Source organism: Girardinichthys multiradiatus, chromosome 5 (genome assembly GCF_021462225.1).
Source record: "Girardinichthys multiradiatus isolate DD_20200921_A chromosome 5, DD_fGirMul_XY1, whole genome shotgun sequence".
NCBI lineage: Eukaryota > Metazoa > Chordata > Actinopteri > Cyprinodontiformes > Goodeidae > Girardinichthys > Girardinichthys multiradiatus.
The window spans coordinates 24,856,054-24,883,940 of NC_061798.1; the positions used below are offsets into that span (position 1 = coordinate 24,856,054).

The following is a 27,887-nucleotide window of genomic DNA, read 5'->3' on the forward strand; positions in this document are numbered from 1 at the left end:
TAAATAAATAAATAAAATTTTGAAAAAAGCCACATAGCCATTAGAATCCAAACAGGATTCTAATCTGTAATTGTAAACCTGGTGAACAATACATGACACCTTTTCAAGATGAACACAAGAAAACACACTTAAGAAAATTTTAATAACACTGTTTATTTATCACCACTATACCTGTGTCTATGTGATTGTGTGTGTGTTTATATGTGTGTATTTGCATGTATGTGCAATATTCATCGATATGTTTAATCTGTTTCTGTGTTATGCTTATGTTTTACTCATATGATTGTAAAGTGTTTGAAATCTTGCTGGATTGTGACAGTTTCCCATCCTGTACATCATCAAATATTCTGCTAGGAAAAATACAATACAGGTCATAACAATTTAAACGGTGTCTTTGCAGCACACAACAAGGCCTGGCATATGTAAACGGTAAAAGTAACATTCAAATAAAAACATTAACTTAACTGTTGGTTGGTGTAGCATTTAGCTTTTGAGGCTAAGCACTCCTTTAAATAAAACAATACACGTCTTGATTTTGTAGCACTTTGTATTATTAGATTGAGAGACATAATGAAGTGTAAAAACTAATCAATGGTTACACAGTTTTCAGAAAAAGTATATTGTGTATATATATATATATAGTTTTATGTATATATATATAGATTTATATTAATTTATAAGCTTTCAAAATAGTACAGTAAACACTTTGCACACATGATAAAAACCACTGAGTGTGTCTGATTGATTTTTTATAGGCCAATGGCATCAGGAGAACTAATCCCTGTGATGGGTCATTACACTTGCTTTGCTGTCAGCTCAGGAAGGAACTGAAGAAACAATAAAAAGCATTTTAAAAGTATGAACAAACGTGAAACATTCATTTTCTGATACTTTATTTCTAAACTCAAAAATGAGATTCAACATTAACACAGTGATTCGTCCAAATCTCCTTCCTGAAGTGGCTAGCGAAGCTTGAAAAAGGACTGAACCCAACTTTGGACCACAAGTGCCTGTCTGGAACTGTGAGTTTGAATATTCTAGAGTCTGCACACTTGAACCACACAGAAAGAAGAACAGAAACAAAAAAAGAGAAGGTATATAAAGACAAGTCAAGAAACTGGAGATACAGAATCTATTGTACTGCACTTGTTAGCTTTTTTTTTATTCCTGTACATTACCTACTCCTTCGCTCCTTTTCTCGCTTCTTCTGCTCGCTCAGTCTCTTATTGTCAGTCTCCTTTCCCCCCCAAAACAGTCTCTGTACAGCTGGCTTAGTGGTGATCATAGAAATAGCTAAAGGGTTCAGTGTGACATTGGTTGAAGTTTGTACAGAGACATTTTCTCTCGATGTAAACAGGCACACACAAATTTCTAGAGGCTAATCCCCTCTCAGGCAGGGGTGGAAATAACACCTCTCTAATTTAATTAGTCCCCCTTTGTCTTACTCACTTTAATATTTCAATTCATTCACTCTGTAATCTTATACCATTAGAATCTTCATGTGGTCAAGAGTTTCATGCCAGTCTCAGTCCTGCTGAGAGAAATAAGGCCTTGAATTGCTCCTTGGGTATCAAGAGGTTTACAGCTACTCAGTAATTATTTCTCCTTTTTTTCTTCCTCCGCCTCCGCCAAGGTTCCATTACAGTTCGTCACAGGGAGAAAATAAAGTATAGCCATGGTTGCTGTCGTCCAGGTTGCCATTTGTTATAGTTTTGTTTCACTGTCTTTAGCATCAGTGTTGATGGTGTAGTACATAAATTCACGCTGTCTCCGACAGGTCTACGTGGAATGAGCTAGCAAATCCTTTTGCGGGCTGAAAAGAAAGAGAACACACATTCGTTAAGACAAATTAAACCTTTTTTTTTTTTCTCTTGAGGTTTTTTAGTGGCACGATCAACGTTTTTTGAAGGATACATGCCACAAAGGACCTTGTGAAGTTATTTATACACCCTAATCACTGGTCTTTACAGCATACTACTGTAAAGCTAATTTGGAAGTGGAGTGAAAACATGTCCATCAGTGAGGATAAATTGTCAAACTCTTGTGACTGCTTAATGCATGCATAACAGACACAAAGAGCTCTAATGGCTTCATTAATTATCAATAAATGGTCATTAAACATTATTAATTCTTTCACAGTGCAATCCTGATGATCAGAGGATTGTCTCAGTAGTGTTCACAGCTATTTGTAAATGCAAAACATGACACCTATGGTTCATAGAGGCTCTGTTTTAGTTGATTGGGACTGCCTTTTACTCATGAGGTCAGAAAAATTTAAGAAATTTTGGACCACGTTCAACGCAGATGTCATGAGCAGAAGACAATTATATTTTTAGCAAAAAAGACCATTAAACCTAAATGCTAAATACCAATTACTTTTCACACAACCTGATGTGCAAGATGAGGATTGCTTGTCTCTGCTAAGTCACAAAAAAGAAAACAGGTTTTTGTGCAAATCATTTACCTGAGAAACAGCCCACAGCCAGGATGCAGTATCATGGATGAAGGTGGATTACATGGTGTTAAGTTGACTGGAAACGACTTCCCCATTGAATGTGTGTATCAAATCCATTCTCTACTTTGGAGCTAATAGAATATTCATGTAATGTGGGAACTTTGAAAGAAATTGAGGGCAGCTTGAAACATACTGCCCAACTGCTTTTTTTTTTCCATTCGCTTTTTTGTATATGGAAATTCACATTTTTATTCCAATGAGAAATCACAATTTTTTCCTGGGAAAGGTAAAGCCACTTTATACTGTGCTTATTTCCAACTATGGAAAAAAAATAGTAAAACTTTTCTAACTGGAAAATCTTGAACCCGTGGTGTAAAATCTTCCTCACCATCCCTCTTTATGTCAGGTATTGATCCATCCATAAGTAAGCAAGTTTAGACACTTGGGCTGCTTTTCAGAGCAAAATAGACTTACTCCTTGTAAAGAAGAAAAAGCGTGGGTTGTGCCTTTCATCTCTTGAGCTATTCAGTAGGGAAGTCAGAATGCTCAAAAATGCTCAAAAATGTTGATGGAAAATGGAGGAAAGATGACATCTACATTATAAGGTAATCTGTCTTGCACTTCCTTTTCTTTGTGTTCAGTCAAATTCAAGTGTTCAGTTGCAAGTACAGATCCATCTCAATAAATGAGAATCATATTTGAGTAGTCCAGTCCAACACTTGAAACTCATTAATTACACACAGTGCAATATAATTCAAACATTTATTTCAGTTAATTTTCTGCTCATGTTGATGATTATGGCTTACAGTAAATTGAAAGTTTATTTTCAGTTACCCTAAAAATTAAAATATTACATGAGACCAATAAAAGTGATGTTAATAGAAATGCTATGTTATGAACATGTTATAGCCTACACTAGTCCTGCACACAGATACTGACACCTCTGAAGGGCAAGTGACAAAAAGCAAATTTCTAAACAAGCAGGCTGTTCAAAACATTTTCTAGCATATTATTGGAAGGCGACACTGAAGAGTTGCACAAGTCTCAGGGAATTCTGAAGTCTTTGAATAATTGTGAAATAAAGTCCATTCAAGAATTTGTGGGATATCCACAAGGCATAGACTGAGGCTGCAGTCATGGCTGCAAAAGCCACCACACACAGATGTATCCAGGACATGGGGTACAGCTGTTGCATCTATATGTGTTAAGCTAGAGGCAACATCAGCAGGGGGTTATCTTGGACGGTTGCTCAGTGGTCCAAAGTTCTCTTTTTATCCATTAATTTTCTATACCGACTTAATCATTCCAGGCAAAGGGGGTTGGTGCCTTTCTCTAGGAGTCAATAGGCAATAAACTGAACAGGTTGTCAGTCCATCACAGGGTATCACTGAGACCTAAGAGCAGTTTTGAAAGGGCAATTGACATAATGTGCATTATCTTTGGATTATGGGAGAAACCCAGAACACATGGACAGAACCTACCTACACACAGAGAGAAAATGCACTCTCCAAGCAGAAAGGCTCTTGTCACAAGGCCTTCTTGCTGCAAAGCAGCAGTGCTAAAAACTCTACCATTTATTCTTCTTAAAGAAGAAAATAATATTTTACATTGAGGCCAAGAATCCACGTCCAGTGTGAAGTTTTCACACTCAGTGGCAATTTGGTGATCAGTGTCATCTGCTAGTGTTGGTCTACTGTGTTTTAATAGGTAAAACGTCAGTGCAGATAACAACAAGGAAGTTTTCCAGCACTTAAAACTCCCCTCTGCTCACAAGTTTAATGGAAAGGCTGATTTCACTTTGCAGCTGGACCTGGCACTGCCAAGAATACAGAGAATTGCTTTAATGACCATTGTATCACTGTGCTTGACTGGCCAACCTGACCAAAGCCTCATTCAGAATCTGTAAAGTAGTGTCAAGAGGAAGATGAGAGACACCCGATGCTATTAAAGCAACCTAGGCTTCCCTAAATCAGTAGAGCCACAGGCTTATCACTGCCATGCATCACTACAATGGGTGCAATATTTCATTTAAAAGAAGTTCCAACCATATACGTCATATGCTGTACAGTACATGTACTATATATTCTACTTTTCTGAGAAACAAAATTTTGAATTTTCATTATCTGTAAACCATGATCATTAACCTAAATAAATGCTTGAAATATATCCCTCTTTGAATTGAGATGAGTTTCAGCTCTAGAGTTTCATTACTGAAATAAATAACTTTTTAATGATATTGTAACTTATTGAGATTATCCTGTATGTCAGTGTGTATTTTGTACATGATTCATGCAAGTGTTGGTGACCTTTACAGATATGAGCATCAGATAGGAAGGATTTTAAAAGGAGGGATAATTTAGAGAAAAACAAAACTAAACAAATGTGCCCACAGCAGAATAGCATGAGTCAAATTTATTTTTGTTTATTTTAAAATAAGTCCCATGTTTACAGGCAGCATTTAGGTGTTATGGAAGGGTTAGGTTAGGTTAAAAATTTATGTAGGTTTTGGAGAACGGGGATAAGCAAATAAAACATTTTACACTTGAAAAAAGATAAATCATAAATCACAAAAAAAATTACTGAGACAAAATACAACAAAATATAAAGCCATATTCTTGAACTCCTTTAAAACAGAAGAAATTAAAGTTGATAAAATACATAAAAAGTCCAAATCAGAATCAAGAGATTCATCGTCCCCTCCTTTAGTTTCTGTACTGGACCAGACCGAAGTCATAGGGTCCCAGCGAGGTTTCATACTGATACTCACAGAGAAAGGTTGGTTTGTACGGTAGGGTCCCCCTATCATATTCTTTCCTCTCTAGCGTGCTGGAGCTGTACTGTTGCTGATGGAGGTGATTTTGAAGGCTGTGGTGTGACTGTGATCTTTGGCCATCCTTGCCAAAGGTGGAGAATGACCTATCGTTGGACGAGGCGGTGGAAGAGATCATGGTGAGGTGGTCGGAGAGGTTGACGGAGCAGGGTACCTCAGTGTCGGGTAGTGTGGCGTCCATGCCGGGAACGTGCAGATTGCTGCGGTAGTCCGGTCCTTGGCGCCCATCTGATGGCACAAAGGACGGCATCCAGCAGCGGTCAGAGTGACCCAGGGCCTTACACTCCTCTGTGCAGTTGGAGAACAGGTCAGCACCTGCAGAGAAGATTCAAACAGGTTGGTCCTAGTGAAAGCAAAGCACGTAAAGAGTATTTGTTATAAATCTGCATTGAGGCTTAAGAAATAATAAATGGAAGAAGAAAACAAGGGGGCCCATGAAAAACGAAAGAGTGCAGATATTTGGATTGGATAAAAGCCAGACTGAAATTGAGATGAAATGAAGATGCAGCAAGAAGCAGCATAAGTTAACGATCTTTCGCCAGTGTCAAAAGCAGGACATGTGCAGCAATAGCTATTCAGAAACAAAGCCAGAACCGATGAGAAGCATTGTTTGCTTTTCTCCTCACCCCCTTCATTTAGAAGTAAATAACCAAAGTGATGTGAGGTTACGAAAGCACATTAGCACCCTCACCCCCCCTCTCATCTGTCATCCTTCAACACTCACTTGATTATGAAACACCAAGAGACGAAACAGGAATTCTTATTTAATAATCCTAAAAAAACAAATCACTGCAAGAAATGTGGCACAAAAGTAAATAAAATATTCAGTTGTTTAATGCCACACTGTCAATCATCTTTAGAGAAAATGACAGACTGTAACTGACATGTTACAGCCAAGAAAAAAAAAAAATAATATCTACAAAAAGATATCAAATAAACATCTGAAATGACATAATGGAACACAGGGTCATGAATGTGGAGGAGCATTGTTAAAGAATATTAAGAGAACAGGCAAACTGAAAAATAGAGAATAATAGACATACACCAGTGACAATAATAGAGACCTCAGAGATTTTAGTTTTCCTGTTTTTTAAAAATTCTCTACAATACTGGAAATTAAGAACTGTGCAATAAAAAGTATAAAAAAAGTTTAAGGTGTAAAATCTAGAGAAAAACAAAATATTGCTTGATCAATGCTTCCAATCATTTGCTTCTTATTCCATTTATAAAGAGGTTTTTATACGTATTTTATGTTGACATTGCTAGTTTATTTTCATTCAAATATAGCTACCTAAAGAAACTGGTTTACTACCCCTTCTGTTGTCTTACTGGAAGTTGCATCCACAATCAGTCCTACAGCAACACTGTCAGGAGTTAAGGAGGTTGAGGAGGTACATATTACAAGTGTCACTCCAAATATTAAAGGAATGCTGGCACCGATACCAAAAGACTGTGAAAGACACCAAAAGAAAACACCTGCCAAATGAAATTGTATCGAACAGTCACAATCCTTCTGTTTTATTTAAAACCATTGACTTTGTTCTAAATGCTCCACATAGAAGCTGTATTGAGACATCACCTGCTGTATATGAAAGCTTTTAACACTTTTTTGTTGACAAAGTCACTTCTCTTAGGACCCAGATCATACCCTCCGCTCATGACCCCTCAGTCTTTGTGCCTTATTCTGTTGTTTTCCACAGCTTTGAATCTGTGACCTTGCTGTCTTTGCAGGAGGTGGTTAGTCATTTAATGCCAACAGGTTCTCTGGATGATGCTATTCCACCTCAGTTATTTAAAGATGTTTTTCTTACAGTAGGTCCTTCAGTCCTTGCTCTTGTGAACAGCAGTTTTTCTTCAGGTGTAGTTCCTGAAAATCTGAACAAGCAGTTGTCTAGCCTCTAATTAAGAAACCTATCTTGGATCCTGCTGTTCTGGTAAACTATAGTCCTATCTCTAAACTACTGTTCCTTTCAAAACACCCCGAGAAGGTAGTCTATAATCAACTAATGGTATTTTAGAGGTTTTACAGTCTGGTTTTAAATATTTTCACAGCACAGAGTCAGCTCTTCTAAAAGTTTTTAGAAGAGCTACGTTTTGGGCCCTCCCCTCTTCATGTTGTACCTACTCCCTCTTGACTCTATTTAAAGAATTATGGGATTTATTTTCATTCACACGCAGATTTGTGTCCAGCTAATTAAAACTGACTCCACCTCTCTGGTCTCTGTGTTTATGCTTTGAAGACTTGAAAGCCTGGATGGCCCTAATTTTCTTAAAACTTAATGAAGAAAAGACAGAGGTGGTGGTTTTTGGTAGTTCCAATGAAGATTCCTTGACTGATGTTGGCTTCTTGGCCCAGTATGTCGGGCCTATTATTACAAATGTAGGGGTTAAAATGGACGCTGGACTTAAGTTTGAAACTCAAATTAAAGCTGTTGTAAAATCCAGCTTTTTCCACTTGAGCCAGTTAGCAAAAGTAAAATATATCCTTTTAAATCAGCATTTTGAAACAGTAATCCATGCCTTTGTAACCACACATCTATATTACTGTAATACACTCTATAAGGGTCTCAGTGATTAGTGCATTTCCCAGCTTTAGAGGGTACAGAATGCTGCTGCACGTCTCTTAACAGGTACAAGAAAATCCTATTTCCCCTATTTTAGCCTCCTCACATTGGTTGGCAGTACATTTTAGGATTAATTTTAAATTCCTTTTATTTTGTTATAAAGCTCTTAATGACCTTGCTTGTCAGAACTGAGCCAATGAAAATCTAAAAGTTGACATTATTCATAGTTATAAGGCAGCTTTTCAACTTTAGTTTCTAAGTTGAGAGACATTTATTTACTACAGTGGTCATTGGCAAAGCAACAGTACTAACAACTCTGCCGCCATGCAGCCCATGTAAAAAAAAGGAGAATTCTGAAAGAAAAAAGTCAAATACAAGAGAGCAGACAGTTGCCAAAAATGATGGTGATATTCTCAGAATACTGGATCTGATTCATTTCATTATTCTGGGGCAAAAGGTGAAACATATATTGTTTGTGGTCAGTAAGGACCTAGTTTTTCTGCATAGAGGACCTCACTCAATCCTCTGTGTGTTTGTACTAACATTTTCTGTCACAGAAACAATCAGTTCACTTTTTACAGGAATGGGCAAATGTATGTAGACATAGATAATCACATATTCTCACCATTACAAACATTTAAAAAATACTTGTTTTAGAACTATTTAGAACTGTATAAGTTGGTGATGATAAAGATAATTTCTCTAAAAAGAATTTCCCCATAAAGAAATGTATTATTAAAATTTACAGTGAAAGAATACATAGGACATTCACACTGCTCAGTAACGCTGATTATGCACATTGTCTCATTTTTCTGTTTTGTTTTGTTTCTTATGCCAGATTGGATGACACTGCTCTACTGGTCTGTGTATTTCAGACATGCCCTTCTGTCTGACACCAATTTAACAAGCTTCAAACTAAAAGAGTGTGGAGTTGTCCTATCATGATGTGCTCAGAACAATAAACCCATCCAAGTGATACAGCAGACATTTTGGAAACTTCTTTTACCCTATATTTTGCCTCTAAGACTTTATCTAGAGAACAAATATCTGTAGATATTAATCAGGAATTGGGTAAAAACATTGTTACCTCCTTTACAAACCAATTAAAAAAATCTAGTTATCAAAATATTTTTATTCTTTCTATTATCTAAGGACAAACTTAAATATTAAAGACAGAAGAAATCAAAAACAAAGCAACATTGTCTTAAAAACCTCAGAAAGGAATTTCATCAGGCCAATTACAACACATAAAAACAATAAATATTTATAACTTTGACTTAACTCACTGACATTTAGAGGATCATACTAATTTTAAACTTTTTCAACAAACATTTAAATCCCCACCCTTTTATGTTCCATCACATGGTCAAAGAACTGCCACTGTGAATGACTCTGTTTTCTGTTTGTATACTTGGTGTGAATCAAATGTTTGAGGCTACTAATTGAAGCCCCTACTGACTGCAAGAAAGACAATAAGACTGCACGGTGGACAGAGGACCAGTGAAGACACACGGCTCACAGGCAACAAGGGCCAAACGGGCTCAGGGAGCCATAGATTTCACAGACACACACGACAGCCGGGAAAATGCCAACAACTCAGCAGGACCAATAAAGAAAAAAGAAGGGAGACCCGAGCAGTCACAGATGGAAAGAGTAATGGTCAAATAAAAACAGATGGAGACCAGAGAAGGGTTAAACAGACGTGGGCAGAGACACTAAAGATTTTGATTTAGATGAATGAACAAATGCGTGCATTTGAGAAGTTTTATCCTATCTTACATTGATACTTTCCATAAACCTTAAATTTTCCAAAATCTATTTTCAGTGCCTTGCTAAATTATTTATTCTCATTGGACTTTTCCAACTTTTTTCACATCATAACAACAAAAAATAAAGCATTTCACTTGGATTTTATAGACTGGACAAACACAAAGCAGTAGATAATTGTGACGTGAAATGAAAAGGATAGAAGGTCTTTATTATTTGTAAAAAAAAAAAAAAAACTATGTCAAGTGGGAAAGTAATTTGTATCCAGAACCCCCATATCAACACATAGTTCCTACAATTACAGCTAAAACAGATTGCCACAGATTCTCAGATGTATCTAGGTCTGGACTTGACTCGTCCATTGTAACATTTTGAATATGTTTTAATCTTAACCAGTGGTGTCCCAAGTCAGTCCTCAAGGACAACAAGTGTGTCTTGCATGTTTTAGATGTTGCCCTGATTCATTGTATATTAATCAAATTGTTGTTTCATTAGCAGGTCTCTGCAGGCCCAGGTGACATACTGAAGAGGTAATTTAACCATGGGAAACAGCTGTGTTTTATCTTGGACACAACTCAAACCTGCAGGACACCAGGAGTTGAGGACTAATGGAGTTTAAATGAAAATTCAACATGGAAGACTCACCATCACCTCCAGCTTAATCTAATTACTCCTCCATGCTCCTCTGTTCCACCAATCAGCGTCAAGTCTGCATTTCTCCCCGGCCAATCATCCTTCAAGGCTCTGCTTTAAAAGATCTTCATCCATTTTGCAGCTGAACTTTGACCCTCCTCCACGCCATCTCCACCATTTGGCTTTCAAACTCCTTCCAAATCTCCTCAGGCCTCCACTCCACCACCAGGATCGGATCTCAGGGGGGAAGACATCTCTAAATCTAACCCTAAGATGTTCTTTCAAGCCCATGTCATTCTCAGTATTCACATCTTCCACTGGGGTCCGAGCGCCAAAGAAATAAACATTCACTAATAAACTTTTCTAATTGCATCAATGTCTTCTCTTTGTGAGTCTTTCCAGGTTGAAATGTTGGACACCTCTGATCTAAACTATTTCATTGTAGCTTCTGCTATGTGTTAAGGGTATTTGTCTTTGTGTAAGGTGAACCTCCACCTGGACCTCATGTCTTTTGCAGCCGCTAACGGATTTTCCTCAAGGATTGCCCTGAACAGCTTCTCTGTTCCTGCTAATGAGAAAAAAAATGTCCACACCATGAGGCTGTCTCCAACATGTTTTACAGTGGGCATGGTATGTTCTGTGATCTGTTTAAAGTCTGGGATATTGTTTTATAACCTAGCCCTGCTTTACATTTCTTCCACACTTTATGCCTGTCTGGTGTGTTGGTATTCCCAATGTTTGCTCACTAACATTTTCTAAAAAACATTTAAAGCCTTCATCTAAAAGCTAGATTTATGCACAGATTAAATTACTACAGTGTGGTTTTCTATATTACACGTTGGTGATCTTTAACTACTAGTTAGGTTGTTTCTGAAAGCAATTGGTTGACATTGTTTAGGGTATCAGAGTAAAGAGGGCTGAATACACATGCACAATTGATGCAGTTTTATTTGTAAACCTTTTTTTAAAATGTTTTTCCTCATTTTTCACAATTATGCACAACTTTAATTTGCAGTACTACATTAAATCTCATTAAAATACATTGAAGATTTTAGTTGTAATGTGACAGAAATGAAAAAGGGTTCAAATGGTGTGAAAACTTTGGAAAACAAGAAAATATTGGGCTGTTGCCTTTAACACGTGCACAAACCTTAGGACACATGTAGCTGTGAAAATATACCTTCCTTATTACGGTATGTCACAAGATTCATGGAGAACACTTTGAACCTGTGACCTGTATTTAAATTCAATTCAGTTTATTTAAATAGCGCCAATTCACAACACATGTTGTCTCAAGGCACTTCACAAAAGTCAGGTACATACATTCCAAATAATCCTAACCATTGAACAGTGCAGTCAGTTAAGTTATTTATTCAAATTTAAACTGCTCCATTATTTACTTGAGTAAAGCTGCATAAAGAAGGGTAGATGTAGAAAACCTATCATTCATTAGAGCTGACAGTTGATTTCTTCTCTATTCTACCCAACACACTGCATTTTGATTTAGCAAATTTTAAAGCATCACATGTCTATTCAGCTTGTTTACCCCTCTCTCAACTGAGAGTCCAACACAATAAGCACAAATCAGGGCTTTTGCTGCCATAGGGTGCATTTGTTTTCATCACGACCTAACGCAAGAGAAATGCAGCTTATTGGAAGCAACAGGGGTGGCTGAAGAAGTGGAGAATATATATAAAGCAATCTCCACAATTCCAAGAGGATCAGCACAGTGAATGCTTTCTGGGCAAGCTTTCGTAAATGCCAGTTCAGTGTTGGAGTGGCATTTCCTTCAACATACACTTTGATTCACCTTTTAGGCTGATTTATATTTATAGCATCTCTAAAGGTTGGATGCATATAAATCATTGCGTGTCTGTAATGCCCATCATGCTTTTGGCCTTTAGCCTGTTTTATGGACTTCCCACAAATGAATGTGCTCCCCCTGACATAAAGGACATTGACCTCAGGTCCTCCTGTCATCTCTCTGCTGTTGTGCCGCCAAAGCTTTCTGGAACCTGCAATGTGTGCGTTCTTCTAAATGTGGAAACAAATCGGCATAAGGACTTAAGCACAGGTGCAAAACTAAAAACCATAGAACTCGATAGAAGGCAGAAACACTTGCAGCTAGACATAGCAAAGCTGTTGCTAAAAGAGCTACAGCACTTTTTTCATCACTGTAAGAATAGTTCACAGCTTATGATTCTGCACAAGATTGAAAGTCTATTTTGGAGCTTTTTAAGGAGTCTGCAGCGCATTTGATTGTCTCTGTTTAAAATTTTAGCCTTGTTAAATCCAAACTAGATTATTCTACAGTAAATAAATATAGATTAAAACACAATCTGTGACTTACAAAACCTTTGCACAATTTGTGAAAACATACAAAAAAATATATTTTCAATGTTTTCTTTTCACTGGGGCCATCTTAGATTAAGACAGGTTAGAACACTACTAAATAAGGTATAGACTCGTCATTATTATTGAAAACTATTTTAAGCTGTATGTCTACAATTATTCTTATCAAATCAATGTCATTTACTTGTTACTGTTCCTTATAACTTACCCTATTTTATTTTATTTTTTTGCCTTTTTCTGGAGCGTAGGTGTATGTTTGGTTGTGCATGCGACAGCAGAAGTAGGGGCTTGCCCAGGGCACCATTCATGCACAAACCTCCCCGGCATGACCGTATTTTACAGTCACATTTATGTATAAATGTATTCCCCATCCATCAGTGTCTACTCTATCAAACTTGGAAAATGTCACATCAAAGCCCCCAATCTACTCAAAGAAACTTAAAAATAAATATTATTAACTCATAGGTTTGGCAACTAACTCCCAGCTGCATGAAAAGTACTTCCTAAATGTGAGGATATGTAAATATACTTGAAAAAACAGACAGACAGGCTGTGCTCACATGAAACCGAGTGGCTGTTGATCCCCGTGATGCACCTTTTCCTCCTTGGGCAGGAAGCAAAACAACAACCAAAACAGTGACTGGCAATGACAGGCCCTGCCAGCAGTCTCTTCTCATCGTGACCTCAGCAGGCAGGAAGAGGGACTGCTTGTTCTCTTTTTACACACACACAATCTCCGACGAGAAGATACAAATGAAACTGCACAGTATAAACACAATCTATGTGCTAATAAGCAATCAGCACTTTGCTTTTTTTTCCACTTTCATTTTTCAACATTATATCTCTGCATGTTTCTGAAATCCCATGTCGGTGTGATTTGACTAATTGCGCTGTCTGACATACCTCCAACCACTTGGAGCGAGAAAATGAGGGGAAAATAAATTTCAGGGAAAAACCTCAGCCCCATCTTAATATTCACTTTGTGGGTATACTGTGCATTTTGGTTTTTACTGGCATCCAGTTTGTCTGTTTGTTTCTTCCTCCAACTATCAGTCCATCTGTGTCTTTTTTCACTTTCTTTGTCTCATGTTATTTTCTGTCACACTTAATTCTCTCTGCTAATTTCTTTTTTCCACTTTCAATCTTTTTTTTCTCATACCCTCCTAAAGCACTTTTCATCACCCTCCATACTTCTGTTTTTTATCTTGTCCTCCTCAGCTTCAGAGAGAATTCTGACACAAGCCGTCAATATTTGGACAAAAGCGCAGGATGACTAGGGAGTAGCACAGCTTCCTGATGAAGCCTGGCCAGCAAAACTGTGATGAGTAAACCAGAAACCTCCTTGGAGCAAAACACAGCAAGATGGCTTCCACTATATCTACTAATGACAGACAGATAAATTGTTCACAGCTATAATTTTCAGTGTCTGCAGCACAGCATCTGAGCCAAAAGAGAGCCAGGAGAGCAGCTTTCGTAGAAGTGTCAGCTTGATTAATATTTCCTCTTTTATAACATTAGAGCAAAATGCTCAGGGTGCCCATTGATTATTGATACATGGTTTGTGTGCTTTATGGCGTTCCTTTATAAATGCAAGTTGGTGTGCACTGATATAAAATTTGATTGGTTCAATACAATGAAGTCTGTTTCCTAAAATGTTCCTTTTCCTCTTAGGTGTTTTTTTTTTACATTTTGACTTACAGAATAGCAAAGACAGTCATAACCTAATTTGCCTTTTTTTTTCCAAAGCTGTATTTAGACACAATGCCATAGAATAATACTAATCCAGCAGTTCCTTACTACATGTTTGTCTCTGTAGCTTACACAGTGTGATAATCAGATAAGCCAGACTGCTAAAGATGTTTTGGATATGTCAAAAATTCCCAACTTATGAGTGCGGCAGCTCTCACATTTCTGAATCATATGCCACACTATGGGTGTGCTTTACTCACCTCTGCATGCAGAATGCTTTAACTGATAAATGGTAAATGGACTGAACTTATATAGGACCTTTCCAGTCATGGAGACCACTCAAAGCACTTTACACTAGAGCCACATTCACCCAATTGCACTCATACATTCATACTTGAGGTTAAATGTTAGCAGGAGGAAGTTGGAATCGAACCCACAACCTTCTGATTGCAAGACCACTACTCTTCCTACTGAACCACAGTCGCCTTGCCTGATTGCAAGTGATCTACTTTCTGATTCATTTGACTAATATTTATTTGACCACTTGGCAGCACCCATAAAGGATTGGAAAATAGCTTGTGGATGATTAGTCAATTCTCACATTTGAAAAACAAAATTACACTGGGGTTACAGAAAGGTACCAGACCCATTCATGACGCAGCAGAAAATAAATTCCACCCCACTGATCCCAATATACACGCACTACATTAAACAGGAGCACATGAAAAGCAACAAAAGCGGCAAACATATTTTAAAGGTGAGATAGACCCTGTACTGCAAAAGCCCTTAACTCTACGCATGTTTAGACCCAAACACTTGCTTTTCAATATGCCAATATATATGGCAGCCTGCAGGATCAAACAGTTCTTAAAGCTGAATATTTTGCATATCTGCATAGCTTTCTAAATGCATACAGCTTGAACTTGGCTGGCGTACAAGGTGCACACACATTATTGCTAATTTATATAGTTGTATTATTTTCAATAAAGGTTTATTTGTTTGTAAAATGTATTTTAGTCATAATATACTTTGATGAATTTAGCATCTTACAAGTGCCTTGACTTCTCCTTAATAATTCAAGCTTTTGACAATGCCACAAATTACATTTGTAATAAATCATATAATTTTAACTTAAGTATTTATGCCTTTGCTTATTATTTGTCGTTAACCTCTAGATGAAAAGGGTGTGTCAAAACCCTGTCTGCTAAATTCCTCTGACAGCTCAGTGATATGGGGAACTGCAACTCGGTGTGCGCTTCTAATTTATAATCAGGCATCTAATACTCTGTTACCACAGTGATTTAATTGTACCATTTGTCACGGCTGTTGTTCGCAACAAAACAAACGTCATGATAATGATCCTCTCCAGTCTCCTGCTTGGGTCAAACCCTTCCACAGCTGATTGAACATTTTGAGGTGTCTTAGTTTTTCTCCCACATTAATGCTTTTCCGGTTTAATCTCCTACCTATTTTTTCTGTTTTGCTTGCTCACTTTTGCTATCTTTTTCTAGATCCAGGATGAGAATAAACCTAATAAAAAAAAAAAAAGCAGGGTGGAGAAGTGAAAAGCGCTCAATCAATACTGCTTTGGCTCCTGATGCAGCAGTGCCTCGCTTCAGATACCAGCTTTCAAAAAAGCCATTTGCTCACATTTTTAAGGTATTCCAGCCTCACAGGCAGTGTCCCTTTGATTTAAGATGACATCAGGAGACTTATTTTCTTAAGTGTCAGCCGAGCGGCCGAGCGGGAAGCTACGACAGGTGTAGTTGATGATATGCCAACTGGAAATGGTTTCCCCCTTGATTTGAAATATTCCAAAGGTGCACCAAAAAGGGAGAATGTGCTGCACGTTCCCATGTGGAAACCTTGCATCTAACCCTCCTTTGATAATTGATATGCAAAGGATCTGGAAATGAATTACTGATCAGTGGAGTGTTACGGGGAGCCAACGTGTGAGGGAGACAGAATGAAGGATGAGACCCTGACAGAAAACCAGGAAGAGAATATGTGTGTGTCAGACAAGCTCGTGTACCTCCACTCAGAGAATGGGAGCATGAATATATTCATGTTGAATAAATTTAAGCATATGCATGTGCACATACTTGCAGCTTGCCTTCTAATACAGTCACTTTAGAAATTACAGAGTTTTTTATGCAGGTTTTTGCATTTTGGCAGCTTGAGAACATTTGGTCCGCACAAAGTAAAGTGCCATTTGAAGGTCTTCAAACTCCTTTGCAAAATTTTTCACATTACACCCCGAACACAGCTTTAAATAGTAAACTTCACAGATGATTGTTACCACAAAGGCCCAACAGTTAAAATCTAATGCCAGAGGATATCTATGGTGAAGTGATAAATAAAACACAACAGTTGAACATAAGTTACTGTTGCAATGCAAGCACCCTTTTAATCCTAATAGTTTTTATGTTTTTACTTTATTGACTTTTGATTCAGACTGGGGCTTAAGGCGTTATGAAAAATATTTTGCATGTACCAGATTTAAAAATGCAAATTCCATTAAGATGCAGTGACTGTAAAAAGTGACACAGAGAGAGGTTAAACACTTCGGAATAAAGAACTAAATGACAGAACGATAGTTCAGTATGAAATAGAAGTATTTAACATTTTCCCCAACATAGTCACCTGATTTACAAAAGTGCAAAGTATAATAATATCCATAAGACATTTGAATGTAACTGCATCTGGATCTGTGGGGTTGGACAAACCATGAACACCTTATACATGAAAGCAAAGCCATTCCAGATTCTATTAAGTCAGGAAATAAATTGTTCCTAAGCATAACACAAATTGTATTTATTGGAATTGAAAAAAATTGCCTATAATGTCAAATAATAATTACTTAGAAAGTCTCTAATTATTAAGATTTTATTTTTTAACATTTCATTTAACATTTCCACCCCTTGATTTTTTGACATGATAACCCAACAGAAAGTAGTGCAAAATTATGAAATGGAAGAAAAATGGAACATGGTTTTCAAAGGTTTTACAAATGCAAATCTTAAAAGTATAGAGCACCTTCAGCCCTTGTTACTCCAAAATTAATTCCAGTATAACTAGAGGCCTTCAAAAGTCAGGTAAAGTAAAAAGAGTATGTATAATTTTTTATCACTGTAAATACAGCAGTCCTCTGAAGGTTTCAGAGATTTGTTAGAGAAAATATGTGAACAATTGCCATCATGAAGACAAAGTATCACAACAGACAGGTATTGGAAAATGTTTAGATCTTTAAAGTAAGTTTAGGTTATAATCGGATATATAATATTACCGGAGACCTTCAAAACAACAAAAAGGAAACAGGATGTCACAACTGCCATAACTGGCCTGTATGGAAAATGAAAACCATGGTTGAAATATTGTCATAACACGTCCAGTCTGTAGTTTGTCACCAGCCCCATCAACTATATGGAAGAGAGTGCTCAGGTGAAATGAGAACACACAGTATATTTTTTTTGTTTGAAAAATATTTAACTGGAGTTGGGCCTGGGATACATCTAAAATTGCAGGACATTAGCTCTCAAAGACTGGATTCTGAGACCCTTGGTTTAGATCAAGCTTTCAGATGAAAGCATATTTATGTATAAGAATGGCCTGGTCAAAATCAGACCTGAATACATGCCTGAACCACAAATAGGCCTTAAAATTGATAGTCATGAAAACTTTATCCAGTTTGACCAAAATTAAGCTATTCTGCAAAGAATAGAATATCTCTAGATGTGCATAACTGGTAGAGACACATCCCAAAAACGTGCAGATGGTACTGCAATGATGGTTTTTTCTACAGTATTAACTCAGTGGGACTGAATATTGTGGATTTTGCAAAGCAATATAAATAATATAACCCCTAAGAGAATAAATTAATTACTCTGAGACAACTTAACAGAGGGGATGTCTGTATTATGGAAATACTGTATATACCAGGCACAGTTCCAAGCAGCACCTTCTACTCTCTCCTCTTACACTTATCTCATTTAAGCCCTCTCCTAGCACCATCTCAAAGGAGAGTACTGTTGCGATACAGACATCATCACATATCCTTGTTTTCTTTAGACATAACACACTCAAGTACATAGACAAGCAGGTTACATATAGGTATCAGGTATACACCTACACTTTAAATCAGACAGTGGTATACTTTTACACCCACAGAGACAAACGCGCAGCGTCTGGTTTTGTTTACAGAAGTGTGTGAAACTCAAGAGTCCATCTTTCCAAAATACCAGTCGTGTGGTATTACCTCCTGTAGAGTGGTAAGCTGTTCCCTTCTAAATCCAACATGAGGAACAAATGTTGGTTTCCCTTGTATGAAACACACAGTCGAAGCACCAACTGTGTATACTTCCATGCTCGTGCCAAATGAGCAAAGCACTGAGCCAAAAAATAAAGAAAAAGGCTGGAGAAACATGTTATTGGTTCAGAAGGATAAAGCCTGTCACTGTGCTCCAAAAGCCAGAAAACTGGAATTTAAAACAATTTTTCACATTAAATAAGTGTTGAAATACAGTCTCGGGCATGCCTTGGAATATCATGTCAGGGCAGATTTCTTCTTAAAATCTGAAACTATGTGATATGTCCTTTACTATGTCCTTTACTTCCTTTTAGACCTTTTTTTCCTGAAAGCTGATGCAGAAACACTGTATATGTTATACATATAGATATATAGATATATATCTATATATATTTCCTGCAAAAAAAAAAAGAATAACGAGGGAGACTTGGATTCTTTCCAATGCTGCATTTCAGTAGCGCATAGTTTGATCTTACCAACCTGTTTTATGAGCAAGGCCAGGGAGTGACACCACTGCTGCATACCAGCTCTTTATTTAGGCTCAGTTCATTAATAATGTCAAACACTGCAGAGCCTAATGAGGGACCCATTCTCTACCCAACAACACCAATCTGATCTTCTCTCTATTTGTATCCCCCGCACCGCTACGATATTTGGCAAACTGCGGTCCAGACAGGGGTCTTAAACGCGCCACGTGGAACAATCCCTCACAAAGAAAGGGCAGTTCAATATAAAATTTGATTTTGTATTGCTCTGCTTTTTGTCTGACTCAGGCATGATCAATAAACAGTTACTAACTAAATAGAGTTTTAGAGAGAACAAGAACAGGCTCATGATAAGATCTGCTAACCTCTTTTGCAAATAAATCTATCATGCTGTAAGGGCAGATAGGAATGAAGGTCTGCAAATGAACCCCAAGTGAAAGCATGGATGGGGAAATGTAAGTTAATTCTGACATTTTGGCTTTATTAAACTCTTACTGAACATATTATCTTGTAAACAAAACCAGACGGGGATGTAAAAGCAATAAGTGTGTCTCATAAGCTGAATCATGACTAGAGGTCTCTGAGGGTGATTGAAACACATTGACAGAAAATAATACCGTTTTTTTAAATAGTCAGTCAGTCAGTCATTTTCTACCACTAATTCCATAGTGGGTCACAGGGGAGCTGGTGCCTATCTCCAGCAGTCTATGGGCAAGAGGCAGGGTACACCCTGGACAGATTGCCAGTCCATTGCAGGGCAACACACAAACAACCATACACACACTCATTCATACACCTAAGGTCAATTTAGAGAGACCAATTAACCTAACAGGCATGTCTTTGGACTGTGGGAGGAAGCCGGAGTACCCGGTGAGAACCCACGCATGCACGGGGAGAACATGCAAACTCCATGCAGAAAGACCCCAGGCTGGGAATTGAACCCAGGACCTTCTTGCTGCAAGGCAACAGTGCTACCAACTGCGCCACCGTGCAGTTTTTTTAAATACTTTGAGAAAATAATAATGTGCATTTGTTATCAGTCCTCTTTACTGTAACCACCCTAAATAAAATCTGTTGCAACATGCTGTCTTCTGAAGTTGTTTTATCAGATATAAAACAATATCACTGGCTCTGAATATCTCACAGAGAATAGTTTGATCAATCATCCAGAAAAAGCAAGCATGTAACACTGTAAGCCTACAATAACATGGTTGTCCACCAAAAAGCAATAATCAGAGAAGTTGCAAAGAGGGCCATGGCAACTCTGGGGGAATACACACCATCCCAAATGAAATATGGTGGTGGCAGCATCATGCTGTGGGGGTTTTTGTAGGGATTGAAAAGCTGATCAAAATTTGTACAACGTATTGACTCTAGGGTTGATTGAAATGCTTCTCATTACATCAATTCAGTTTTAATGTGGTTCATTTTCTCTTGAGTGAGCCTATTGATTTGTGCAACAAAAGCGCTGTGGGGCCCACACAGCCTCATTGCAAGTCACTGTCCTTTCAGCACTATTCTGCTGAAGAAGCAGGGATAAAAAAGAGAAAAACCCCCCTCCCAAATTCATCCCCTCTGGTCTTTTGCCCGGCTGTGAATTAAAATCAACACAACTGGGGCCTGTTCATACCAGGCACCAACCTCTGAGCTTGGGGCCTTCCCGTACATTCGGCAAATTAAGGAAATGAAAAAATCAATGATCCGCACCAACAACTTCACATTATCCTATTCACAATCGCAAACTCACAATGCTGAAACGGATCAGGGAGGTGTGTATGTGTCTGTTTGTGTGTGTATGATGGCAGAAATGGCAGAGTAATTATTATGAGATGTGGATAAACTCACCGGCTGAGTGACCCCGGTTTGTTGCGTCGTGGTCGCTGTCGCCCTGTTCACTGTCGCCGTGACCACTGTCTTTAGAACTGACAATGTCTGCTTCTTGAAATGCAGAACTAGAAAGAGGTCCGAGGAAAGAAGGGGGAGCACAGACAGAGGACGAATGAACATGGTTGTGAGGATAAGGAACAGAAAGTGTGGAGGAGGATTAAATGAGAGGGCAAAAAGGCAGAGAGGAAGAATCAGAAGTCAACACTACGTTAATGCGGTCATGGTAGCGATCAAGGGCCTAAATTGGATGTTACACATGGCAAGTAATGAAATCCAGCATTAGGGCTTTAATAGACACTGCTCTGTCACTTATGGAACTTGTGCCAAATTGAAGATGAATGTTATGGATATGTTGGGAACCGTGCAGGCTTTTAAAACCACAATTAACAATGTGGATACTGATGGGTGTAGTGTTTAGTTCAGAGCCGAAGGCTATTTGGGGCCCTAAGCAGAATCTGATTCAGAACTCTCCCAAATACCACCAGTCACCACATCCAAAAAATAGCCCTTTTTGTACATAATCCATGTTCAAAGGTTTTGGGCATTATATATCTATAAACAATTTATCTTTACTGTAACAGCTTAGATGGCTGTACGATATAGACATCACAGTTTAACTCAGAAAAAAAAAGACTTTTCACTCTGACTACAGTGATTTACAAAAAATATTTGACATATTGAAGATCACAAGTTTTGTTTTGCATGATTACTCCTTATGCATCACTTGTAAATCAATACATATATATATACACATACATACACACACATATACACATATGTATACACTTATATATACATGTATATATATACTCAAGAAACTGACTTGTTTAAACGTTCTGGTGCTTGTGGGTGTGTCCCTGTAGGTTTTGTAGTCCCAGAGCAGTAGCTTAAATTGTTTATGCTTTGGGTTGGTTCCAGTTCATGTTAGCATCCAAGTTAGCATCCAATTTGCCACTCAGATTCAATTCCACTGCATTTAACACATCTAGACCAGCTTTGATCTCCTCGCGCTTGAAATCTAAAATACTTAGTATGGAGAAAGTTGAACTCCACTATTTTATGCTTTTTTTAGTTTGTAGTACATATAGCACATTTTTTGATTTATGAAACCTGTATTTGGGAAAACGGAATAAGGCACACATTTAAAACTTTTTTTGGTTTTTCACCATTTTTAATGGGGTCCACCTAAGAATGTATATGCATTAATGGCAGATTACTGAATTAAAGTTTGTTTTTTTAGGAAGGGGTGGGTCTGACATCACCTTAACAAAAGAAACATTTTTTCACAAACTGAATAAAGGTTTCACAAATCACAAACAGTATTTTTATAAAATCTGTCATTGGTGTAGAATAATTCTGGCAAAGCTTGACCTGTTTAGGTGGTGTAGTTTTCAATATGGACACCATATGAGGGGCTCTCAAGAATAAAAAAGCCTTAAATTACTCTATTTTAGGTTTTCACCAAACTAATCAAGCTTTAAAGCTCGGAAATGTATTGTACATAATCAGCCATTTGCGTCAAATAATTGTGTCAAAGTTTGACCTGTCAGTGTGCTGAGCTCCATATAAGAAGCTCTAAAACAAAAATGTCTCTAAAAATTGCCCTACTTTCAGTTTGTAAATACTGAAACAGAGACAAACTATGTTCTACAGAATACGTAATGATCTTATTATGAAATTGTTCAAATTGGACCATTCTAAGTAATCAATGTTTGAACTTGATTATATTAAAGTCAGTCCAGAGTCATTAAATGCAGAGAAATAGCCATTTGGGCAAGTGTTGAATTTTGAAGGTTCAAATTGGATACTAACTTTAGTGTCATGAAGAAACTGTGGATCAGTGACAGCCATCTGAATGTTGAAGGTCCTCTGATTGTGGATGATGGTGACTAGGTTACGATGACATGGATGAATGTGTGTGCATGCATCACATCGTGTGCTATTCACTACCTGTTGACACGCCTGGGTCTGTCCACCAGATAGCTGAGTTCTGCTCGTTGGTGTTTAGTCTGGAAAGCCCACAGAAACACACATGTGATCACAACCAAAACCAAACAGGCAAATGATACAAATGCAAAATCATAGATCACGACTATAATGACAGAATGTGGAACTGAGTCAGGAAAAGCTGTGGTGGCGCCAGGTGTGTTACCGACGATGTGTACATCCACTTGGTGAGTGAGTCGGCGAGAAGAGAGCAAGGGATGAGGTGGGGGGAGTAGATTAGGGAGGGGACTGAATGCGTAAATGATTGAGACGCCTGATGCTGAAACTGAACAACCTTTGTTCACGGTGCTGCCGTGCTGGGTCCTGCACAGAATACTTAATACACAGAAGAGCAGGGATGTGTCTGGTCTGACTCAAGCTACACAGCAATCAACAGAAAAAGCCCCCAATTCCATGAACAGTTTGCACGAGTGGTGGCACTTGAGCCTTATATGTCAAAACACTTTTTAGGCATTAATTTTAGAGGAGAAATGACAAGCTTTGGTCTGTTGCAACAGTTTTTAATATATATTAATATTTTGAATCTATGTCACTCACTCCAGGCCCCGCTTTAAAACCATATAAGGATCATTTATAGGTCACAGATTGGGAGAGTTTGAGCATCTAAAATCTGCAGATATTCCTGATAGTTGTTGCATGTTTGGCAGGTTGTTCCAAAATATCTTTTTTTTTTTTATCAACTTACATTTCAAGTGGCTTCATAGCCATATACCTAAAGAAAACTCATATTACAATGGCTTTTAGTTTTCTGTGTGCCCACCCCAACATTATTAGTGGTCCCCATCTGGCCTGCCCTTGCAAAACCATTATGGATAGGCCCCTGGAAAAACCTGAGCTTGTATCCTTTTCTGCATCAAATGTGCTTCCCCAACAAAAACATGCTGTTGCATTATTTCTGATACATCGATCAAATATATAATAATTTTGTTGTAATGCTGCACAAAACTAAACTGATTTTATTTAGGTAAAAAGCAAACCCATGTCCAAATCTACACTCTCACTTGTAGTTTATATTGTTAAAAATAGAAAACACATTAAATAAACAGTAATTTCAGATTTATAGGTCTAAAGATAAAATTCCTCTTGCAATCAGGGTTTTTAGCATGGTATATAAAGGTTAATACATCAGTCTATTGTATTCTAAATTGCCATATAAGGTTTAACAATTGTCATCTCCAGTCACCATTGGGCATACCAATGATTAAAGGCTACTGAGCAAAGTCAATAGCAGAGCTTATTTCAAAGACTTTTACTTTGCTTGAATTTTTTTAACGTACTTTGACCGAAAGCAGACGCAGTTAGGAAAGATTAACACGTTTAAAATGCTGTTTTTCACACTTTTAATACATTTTACGCATGGGTGTAAGGTTGATCCTGAGGTCACATTATTTGCTTTCTTACCTCACTGGATAGAATGCTGCCGTTAGATATAATGTCCGGTTGCTGATCACTGTAGCCGGTGACTATGGCGCCGCAGGGGTTGGTGTGATCCGCGTCGTTGCTGCGGGAGGGACTGCACGGCTTAAGGAACATCAGATCCGTCTTGGCGGACTCCGGTGTCAGACACACCTGGTAGCAGTAGGAGTTCTGGTTCTGGTGGTGATGAGAGCCGAACCCGCCTCCCACGCTCCCCACCCCAGACTCCTCAACTGGCACCTGCCCGACGGGTCCAACCCCCGTGGTCACGTTGGTGCTCTGAACCAGCATGATGTCGGATTTGCTCAGCTTTTTCTGCTTCCTGCCGCGACTCTGCCTGCTGCAGCAGGAGCCACAACACAGGCAGCAATCGCCGGCCAGCAGGCACGTGTACAGGTTGAGCTTCTTGTCCTTTTGACAACGCACAGCCAGCACGATCATGGCCAGGAGGAATATAAAGGACACGGATCCCAGGGCAATGATGAGAATCAGAGTGAGATCAAGGGAAGTCTCTTTAGCCTTGGAAGCCGAGCCGCGGTCCCCACTGCGGCCCTCCACCACGCTGTCCACTAGTATTACGCTCACACTGGCGGAGGAGGAAAGAGGGGGCTGCCCGTGGTCTCTCACCTCTATCAGCAGGTCGTAAAAGCCCTGTGGGTCCCGCTTAGGGGAGATCCTGCGAGCCGTTCTCAGCTCTCCTGTCCTCCAGTCCATGCGAAACATTCCCATCTCGTTGCCCCGCAGGATGCTGTAGGACAGCCGTGCGTTTTCGCCATCATCTGCGTCCATGGCCACGATGCGCGTGACCAGGTATCCAGGTTCCGCAGAGCGCGGCAGGTGTTCTTTGGCTGTACCGTTTTTACCTATAGGAGCTATGACACTGGGGGCGTTATCATTTTGGTCGACTATTATCACGTTAACAGTTGCATTAGAAAACAGCTCGACAGGACCTGAGTCCTTAGCCTGGACCATGAAGTTGAACTCTTTCAGCTGTTCGTAATCGAAAGAGCGCAGTGCGTAAAGGTAGCCGGTGTCTTGGTTTATGGAGACATACGTGTCTACAGACATGCCTTGGATGTCACACTCCAATATGGAGTAGGTAATTAGAGCATTTTGTCCTATATCAGGGTCCAAGGCGCTCACTGCGTGAATGAAAGCGCCAGGTACGTTGTTTTCAGTCACATACACATCATAAATAGCCTGCGTAAAACGGGGCGCGTTGTCGTTCTCGTCTGAGACATGCACCTTTATGGATTTGCTGGTTGCCAGCGAGGGCTGACCTTTATCTTTGGCCACCACAGTGATGGTGTATGAGTCCGTGTTCTCTCTGTCCAGCAAGCCGTCCGTCACAATGGTGTAGTAGTTTTTAAACGACGACTTCAGCTTGAAGGGGACGTCACCAAGGATCTCACAGCTCATCTGACCGTTCTCACCAGAGTCTCGGTCCGAGACGCTGAAAAGGGCAATGACGGTGCCCGGTGCGTCTTGCTCACTCACAGACTCAGTTACGGTGCTGAAGCCGATCTCCGGCGTGTTGTCATTCACATCCACGAGTTTAACCAGCACTTTGCAGTGCGCAGGGACGGCGTTGGCTCCCAGATCTTTCGCCTGGACGTTGATCTGGTGCGTATTGCTCTCTTCATAGTCCACTTCGCTCGCCACTTCTATTCTGCCTGTTCTGGCGTCGATATTGAACAAGTCCTTTATCCGTGGGGTGTTGTGGCTGCTGAAGGAATAAACTATTTCTCCGTTTAGTCCCTCGTCTACATCTGAGGCGTTGAGCTGGATGACTAGAGTCCCCACGGGTGAGTTTTCCCGCAGATTAACCGTGTATACAGACTCATCGAACGTGGGAGCGTTGTCATTAGAGTCCAGAACTTTAACGACCAAGAGAGCCGTTCCTGTCCGCTGCGGGAGTCCCCCGTCCACAGCCGTCAGCACATACCGGTGAACCGCCTGCTGCTCCCTGTCCAGCGGCTTCTCCAGCACCAGCTCCGCAAATTTGGTCCCGTCGCTCTGCGTCTGTACGTCGAGGTAAAAATAGTTATTGTTGGTTATAGCATACGTGCTGAGTGCGTTGGTGCCAACGTCGGGGTCGAAGGCATTCTCCACCGGGAAACGTGTCCCGGGTATGGCACTCTCAGATATTTCCACGGAAATGTCAGTCTCCGGGAAGCTGGGCGGATTGTCGTTGATATCCGTCACCTCAATCTCCACGCGGAAGAGCTCCAGTGGGTTCTCCAAAAACGCCTCCAGGTGCAGCAGGCACGGGATAGTCTGCTTGCAGATTTTCTCCCGATCTATTTTCTCCTTTACAAACAGCGCGCCGTTCTCCAAGTTCACCTCCAGATAAAGTGTCCGCGAATTTGGCACCGTCTGGAACCGGCGAGCGGAAAGTTTGGTGATGTCTAAGCCTAAATCTTCTGCGATATTCCCAACCACGGTGCCAGGTTCTTGCTCTTCTGGCACGGAGTAGTGCAGCTGACATAGAGCTCCATTCAGAATGGAGAGCAGGAGTATAAACCAAATCATCTCCTCTGTCTCTCTCCAAGTGCACATCAAGTCAGAACAATATAAAAAGTGTTATTCCTTTTTCTTAAAAGATGAGGGCATTTCCAATCTTCTCTGGCAGTAAAAAGACATCAAAACAAGCTGCAACAAGGCTGTCAGAGTCTAAAAATCCCCTCCTCTGCCCCAGGTCAGTGGAACATTTCGTCGTTTCAGCTGTGAGAAGCGCAGCCATTTGATCCGAGCTTCTCGGTTTTAATCAATTCTGCACCCGTTCTGTGAGTTTTTAGTGCATCGCACACATTCGCAAGCTGGAGCCAACATTCCTTGTACGCAGAACAGATTCCCTCCCCCCACCACCACCTACACGGAAAAGTCAGAAAAATAAAAACTTTAAAAATCCAGGTTTTGGTCGAAAAAAATGTCAATAAACCTTTAAAGCGTTGAGAAATATCTATTTATAAAAGACGCACGAACAATGAGACTTTATATGTGACGATGTAATCACTGCCCTCAAAGCGGATGATGCTCTCATCTCTGCTTCTGGAAGGCGAGTGTGAGCAGCAGGGCTGGTTTTGCGCACAGCTCCTTTCCCCGGCAGCCAATGATATTCCTCAAACATCGGGTGTAATGGCACCTGATTGGGGCTCTGTGATGCCAGCTAGAGCACACGCCGGGCCATCATAATAAAACCAGTTGAAGAGCCGCTGCGCTTCTCTTTCCTCTCTTTTCCTCTCCTCTCCCCTCTTCTACTCTCTTCTTTAGGCCCAGTCACAGTTGTAGCAGGGGAATTGAAAGTGTTATACACCCAGCGAATTGCTGAAGTTGAATATCAGCGTTTACTAATAATTCTACAAAACATATATGTTGTTTTCTCTGTCTTCCTATGTTACAAATCGTTCTCAATTTGCCAAATAGTGTTTACCCTTGAGGCATAATCCAACTGTTTGATATCAAAGTGCTGCTTTGATACAAGCGCATGAGTCAG

At 39.4% G+C, this 27,887-nt stretch overlaps 1 protein-coding gene across 3 annotated transcripts; it reads right to left on the bottom strand.

The window, feature by feature from the left end:
- Positions 1 to 133: 133 nt before the first annotated feature.
- pcdh10a (protocadherin 10a) lies at positions 134 to 27,459 on the bottom strand. Of its 3 annotated transcripts, none has more exons than XM_047365988.1 (5): positions 24,377 to 27,458; positions 22,919 to 22,977; positions 20,927 to 21,033; positions 5,440 to 5,600; positions 134 to 1,813 (listed from the first exon to the last, which is right to left on the bottom strand). In XM_047365988.1, exons 1-5 carry the CDS (start codon positions 26,948 to 26,950, stop codon positions 1,760 to 1,762), a joined length of 2,955 nt encoding a protein of 984 aa, XP_047221944.1. In that variant the 5' UTR covers positions 26,951 to 27,458; the 3' UTR covers positions 134 to 1,759. The 3 variants fall into 3 exon arrangements, with proteins under 3 accessions (XP_047221944.1, XP_047221943.1, XP_047221942.1); XM_047365987.1 differs by having other exon boundaries at positions 5,223 to 5,600; XM_047365986.1 differs by lacking the exon at positions 134 to 1,813 and having other exon boundaries at positions 4,853 to 5,600; positions 24,377 to 27,459.
- Positions 27,460 to 27,887: the final 428 nt, after the last annotated feature.

Excerpts from the sequence above, each read along its gene's own strand:
- pcdh10a (XM_047365986.1), bottom strand. The coding sequence starts at position 26,950 with ATGTGCACTTGGAGAGAGACAGAGGAGATGATTTGGTTTATACTCCTG. Across the intron at positions 21,034-22,918 it reads AGACCCAGGCGTGTCAACAG|TTCTGCATTTCAAGAAGCAG; the intron begins GTAGTGAATAGC and ends ACCTCTTTCTAG. Across the intron at positions 5,601-20,926 it reads AAACCGGGGTCACTCAGCCG|GTGCTGACCTGTTCTCCAAC; the intron begins GTGAGTTTATCC and ends TCTTCTCTGCAG.